Below are 5975 nucleotides of genomic sequence, written 5' to 3'. Positions count from 1 at the left end.
GCTTCTCCGCCGACAGCTTGGGCCCGCCGCCTGGTGGGCCCCTCCGACTGGTTCGGTACGGAGCCGACAGGCCGCTTCCGCCGCTGGCGGGTCTCGTTGGTGGCTGATCACTGTAGCCGTGACGCTAGTGATGCAGGCTTGGTTGGACAAGGCATGGCTACAGTCCCGCCGCCTGGCGGGAGATCGTTGTAGCCTCGTCGTGTCTAGTCTGGTTAATGGCGCTTAGGTCTCGAGGAAGGATCCGGCTGCCCGCCAGGAGCTGTATCCCCTTGGATCCGACTGGCCAGGCTTGGCCACCCTCCGGGCCCTCGTTGCCTAGTAGGACCCGCCGCCTGCGAGCCGTACCGATAGGCCGTCGTGGGAGCAGGCCCTGCCTGACAGGGATGACGTCGAGGGTTGAGTGGCAACAGTGCCGCGTCGTGCGGAGATCTCTGCCTGTACGGGGCACTGTGGCCACGCCAAACCCGAGATTCGGGGGGTGAGGGACTACACTGTAGCCTCACCCTGTCTTGTCCTCTTGATGGGGGGCGCAAACTCTAAGGGCGCCGGGTGGCCGCCTGCTTGAAGCCGGCCTCTACGGAGGCCGTCTGCTAGGAGTCGGCTTGTGTTGGTGCCGTCTTCGGGCAACCGGCTGTTGAGCCAGCCGGCCGCCGGAAGGCGGCGCTTCATTCTGGAGTCTTGTGGCGCGAAGCCGGCCAAAAGTCTTGAAAGGCTCAGGGACTCGGGTTGGGCTACCCGTGGCCCATTACTCCGACACAACGTGCCTCCGCCCCTTCCTCTTCGCCGAGTCCGCGGCCCGTTGCTCGGGCGTCAGCTGCTTCTTGTTCTTGGGCGCCACGAGGGTCTTGTGGGGGGCACAGGGCTTGCCTTTGTCAGTGTCATTGAGGGTGTCGTCCATGGCGAGCAGCCGGAAGGGTTTTTGGGAAAGTGAAGGGAAAAGATGACTGCTTGCCACCGACCGGCGGGCCTGGGGTGTAGTTGGCGCGCGGTGCGTACGTTCTTCTCGTGTCCATGCCGACGCAAATGAGGCTCAAAATTGGGCCGCGAATGAGTCAGTAGACGGACGAAAAGCGGACACGCTCCGATTGGATCGGCACGTTAGACCGATTTTTCTGTCCGCCGCGATCTAAACAGACGCACGCCGACGAAATAGGTCAATGCGTTGGAGTTGCTCCAAACGCTCTTATTTTTATTTACAGAGGGAAAGTACTTTACGAGTACGTGGCAAACTCCACTTGGAGTGAATATCTCATGGAGGCCTGGGCAGTGGCGGAGCTTAGTGGAGACCAACAGGGGCCATGGCCCCCCCTTAATTGTTGCATCCATTGAAGAACAAGCTACATCAGGAGCCTAATTAGTGTTTAAACTACAAATTAGCCCCTCCTTCCCTATTAACTTGGTTCCTTTTGACTAATGGCCCCCTCTTGAATTATTCTCAAGCTCCGCCACTGGGCCTGGGCTAATCAAATCACCACGAGCGACAGGATCTCGTCACCCAACCCACGCGATCGCCATTTCACATGGCCGGGTGGACTCTCCACGGAATCTGAGGCAGACAGGCAAGCGGGCGGGCCCCACGTTACCGCACGCATTCTCCGTCCCTCTCTATAAGCTCGTGTCATGAGTCATTAGGATGGATAGCATCTGGATATCGGACTGGTAGTTGGACTGTTGTTTGGCCTCCAGGTCGCAGAAGGAGGGTGAGCAATGGCGGGGCAGAGCAGCTACAGCCGGCTCGCCGCCGACGAGGCCGCCGCTGCGATATCCGCCGACGACTACGATTCCAAAAAGCTCCGGCTGCTTGGCTACGAGCCGCAGCTCAAGCGCAATCTCTCGTACGTGGCATACATTAACCCTTCACCAATCACCATCTCCATTTGGTTCAGAGATCGAACCTATCTTTGTGCTTGCTCTGCTTATCTGCCTGCCGATCTGTCAATTTGCTAAGCGCGCTGCGGATGCATGCATGCATGCAGGCTGCTGTCCAACTTCTCGGTGACCTTCTCGATCGTGTCGGTGCTGACGGGCATCACGACGCTGTACGGGACGGGGCTCGAGTTCGGCGGGCCGGTGACCATGGTGTACGGCTGGCCCATCGCCGGCGCCTTCACCATCGTCGTCGGCCTGGCCATGGCCGAGATCTGCTCCACCTACCCGACCTCCGGCGGCCTCTACTTCTGGAGCGCCAGGCTCTGCACCGAGCGCCGCTGGGGCCCCTTCGCCTCCTGGCTCACCGGCTGGTAAGCTAGCTACCATGATCACTTCACTTATTGCAGTCGACCGTGCAATTCGCAGATCGCCATGAATGAATTAAATTGGAGTACTACGTGTGGTTAAGTCCTGCCCGTGCAATACTGGAATATCCATTTCTCAAAATAAAAAAAACCTAGAATTTCTCGGAGGGGGAGTAAGTCTGACATGGCGAATTTTGAGGCGACTGCACGTGCTTCTCCTTGAAAATAGAGTGCGAAAATTAGGGGCTGAATTCAATGGGCGTAATCTTGACTCAACCTAGAAAGAGACGCGCAAATATCTTTTGATTCATTATAACAATGTTTTTTTGACAATATAACAATGTCGAAAAATATCTTATATTTTGATACGGAGTCTATGCTGCACTGCACGTGCACCGCTCAAAGGATCCCATTATTTCTTTCTTTCTTTGTCGAACGACATTTCCACAACCGTCTTAGCTAGCAGACCCTGTGACAATCAGAACCGGAATAAAAATTGGAATAATCGTTTTCTTTGCTCCATCCAATCAGATGGAATCAAAGTTGCCAGTGTGTACTAGTACAAATGGATCTGCATTTGACGTTGTTTAACAGCGTACGTGGATCTCTTTGTCTTGTGTTCATGTGCTCGCTCCACTTTGCGTGCTTTGACCATGTGTGGCCGGCCACTATAGAGTCCTGATTGACGCTATAGAATCTGATCTTGATTTTTTTTTGCTGGGAAAATCTGATTTTGATTTGATGCTGACGGGTGTTTGGATAGTAGTATATGCTACTATTAGTATGGGGAGAATATTCAGTGATATCAACTCCCACATCCACATGCTCCCATTTTTTAAAAATAAAAAATCAATTTTAAAAAATCGGAGAAAAATGTAAATGTTCACAAGGAATGTGTTACAACCCATAAAAATTCAGCTTCAAATTCGAAATGCACATTGAGAAAAAAATAATAATATCCAGATGTGAATAGTGTTAATTTTGCTTTTGGCTTTTTGTGACACTGTTCATGCTAGATTTGTCATTTTTGGTTCTCAATGGGTATTTCGAATTTGAACCTGATTCTTTTAGGTGCCGTAGACACATACCTCGTGAACACGAAACATTTTAAATTGTTGTTTGAAAGTTGGTATCATGTGAGTATTTAAAGGATGGTATCACCGAATACTTTCCCTATAGTATATATGGTTCTTCTATTTTTTTATAACCAATATGGTTCTTCTAGTCTAGGGACAATACAAGAACCATTCCGGTCAACTATTTGTTTTGAGACAGGCAGACAGCCTCTAATGATGTGATGTTTGTTGTCTACTCCCTCCGATGCAATTGCATGCATTCAGGTTTAACATCGTTGGACAGGTAACTCTCTGAACCTTTGTCTGTCTGAATGTGTTTTCTCATTCACTCTGAACTCTGAAGTGACGAGAGAGAGTATTTTGCAGTGGGCAGTGACAACCAGCGTGGACTACTCGCTAGCGCAGCTGATCCAGGTGATCATCCTGCTGAGCACCGGCGGCAACAACGGCGGAGGGTACCTGGCGTCCAAGTACGAGGTCATCGCCATCCATGCCGCCATCCTGCTCAGCCACGCCGTCATCAACAGCCTCCCCATTGCATGGCTCTCCTTCTTTGGCCAGTTTGCGGCGGCTTGGAACATGCTAGGTAGGTCTCTCTCTTTTCGCCATCAGATTCGATTCGATACGATTCAATTTGATTCGATACAGTTCAATTTGATTCGACACAATTCAATTTGATTCTCATTGAAGGTAGCGAATAATTAGATCGTTTGTACTTTGTACTAGGTGTCTTTGTCCTGATGATTGCTGTGCCGGCTGTTGCTACGGAGAGAGCCAGTGCCAAGTTCGTCTTCACCAATTTCAACACCGACAACAGCGCTGGAATACACAGCCATCTCTACATCTTCCTCCTGGGGCTCCTCATGAGCCAGTACACGCTCTTAGGATACGACGCGTCGGCGCATATGGTAATTAAGCCAGCCACCAATAATCTCGCTCATGCAACTTTGTTAAAAATTATGACAGGTTGGTTAGTAACGCTTTTTGCTCATGCACGCAGACGGAGGAGACCAAGAACGCAGACAAGAACGGCCCCATCGGGATCATCAGCGCCATCGGCATATCGATAGTGGTCGGCTGGGGATACATACTCGGCGTCACCTTCGCCGTCAAGGACATACCCTCCCTGCTGAGCCCCGACAATGAAGCTGGAGGGTACGCCATCGCCCAGGTCTTCTACCAGGCCTTCAAGAGCCGCTACGGCAGCGGCGTCGGCGGGATCGTCTGCCTGGGGATCGTCGCCGTCGCCATTTACTTCTGCGGCATGAGCTCCGTCACAAGTAACTCGAGGTGATCACCATCTTCTTCTTGGGTTATCTGCATGCACTTCTGGACCGGCACATAGCTAGATCTGAAATCTCGCTATTTCCATGTGTTTGATGGCTAGGATGGCGTATGCTTTCTCGAGAGACGGCGCGATGCCGCTGTCATCCGTGTGGCACAAAGTGAACGAGCACGAGGTGCCCATCAACGCCGTCTGGCTGTCGGCTTTCGTCTCCCTCTGCATGGCGTTGCCGGTAATTATACACCAACCTCTTGACTGAAAGAGACCCAGTCAGTGTAATTAATCCTGCTCTGATAAACCCTGGCCGGTCTCCGGTTGGAAACTGCAGTCGTTGGGTAGCCTGGTGGCGTTCCAGGCCATGGTGTCCATCGCCACGATCGGGCTCTACATCGCGTACGCGCTGCCCATCTTCTTCCGGGTGACGCTGGCGCGAAAGCACTTCGTTCCGGGACCCTTCAACCTCGGGCGCTACGGCGTGCTGCTGGGGTGGGTGGCCGTGCTCTGGGTGGTCACCATTACCGTGCTCTTCTCGCTGCCGGTGATGTACCCGGTGACCAGGGACACGCTCAACTACACGCCGGTCGCCGTCGGCGGGCTCTTCATCCTCGTCCTGACGTCCTGGGTCGTCAGTGCCAGACACTGGTTCAAGGGACCCGTCACCAATTTGAGCGGCTAGCTTCAAAGTGTGTTGACGGAACGCCATGTGATGGGAATTTTGCTGCTGGAGGATTAGTTGCACGCTGCAGCTGTAGGCTGGCTGTATCTAAGATTCTTAATAGAGGCGCATATATCGAAAACTGCTTTCGGAGACCGAGGTCCATTGAGATCTCCATTTGCAAAATTCAAAATTCATATTTCTACGTTGAGCCTTGCGTCGGTACATCCCCTCACAAACCGTATAAGGGCAGTATGGTCATTTGATCATAATATATACCCACCTCCGTATGTGACATGTATACGTAGACGTACCCAGCCCGTCACACCCCTCCGTCATGGGCATGGGCCTGGCCCATTTTTCTTTTCTATTTTTAATCTTCAAAAAATAAGTGCAAGAGGTAGGATTTGAACTCATAATCTCTTGGTTTTCTTCTTCCTGCTATAACCAATTGAGACAGCTTACGTGTTGTTCATTGTTACTCCCTCCAATCTTAATATTTAGTTTGTGCATAACTCTGTTCACGCATACAAGCGAGTCCAAATTTTGATTGATTTTGGAATGCTATTGCTGCTCTGCTGGATGGATTTGCAAAACTCGTGGGAGGTGGGCGAGGTAAATACGCATACATGCCCATGGCTAGGAATTAGTAAAGCGGATTAAAGGGGCAGATTTACGGGATTGGTTGCATGTCAAACAGGGAGAGGCTGGCTTTTCCTCAAAAA

The 5975-nt window shown here is 51.7% G+C and overlaps 1 protein-coding gene across 1 annotated transcript; it reads left to right on the top strand.

The window, feature by feature from the left end:
* The first annotated feature begins 1656 nt into the window (after positions 1-1656).
* LOC119274948 (amino-acid permease BAT1 homolog) lies at positions 1657-5547 on the top strand. Its single transcript, XM_037555708.1, has 8 exons — positions 1657-1835; positions 1977-2240; positions 3575-3593; positions 3677-3896; positions 4037-4218; positions 4311-4600; positions 4698-4827; positions 4924-5547. Exons 1-8 carry the CDS (start codon positions 1708-1710, stop codon positions 5269-5271), a joined length of 1581 nt encoding a protein of 526 aa, XP_037411605.1. The 5' UTR covers positions 1657-1707; the 3' UTR covers positions 5272-5547.
* The last annotated feature ends 428 nt before the right edge of the window (positions 5548-5975 follow it).

This window comes from Triticum dicoccoides, chromosome 3B (assembly GCF_002162155.2).
Source record: "Triticum dicoccoides isolate Atlit2015 ecotype Zavitan chromosome 3B, WEW_v2.0, whole genome shotgun sequence".
Classification (NCBI taxonomy): Eukaryota; Viridiplantae; Streptophyta; class Magnoliopsida; order Poales; family Poaceae; genus Triticum; species Triticum dicoccoides.
The sequence above is the reverse complement of the archived record's forward strand: the minus strand, read 5'-3'. Positions and strand labels throughout refer to the sequence as shown.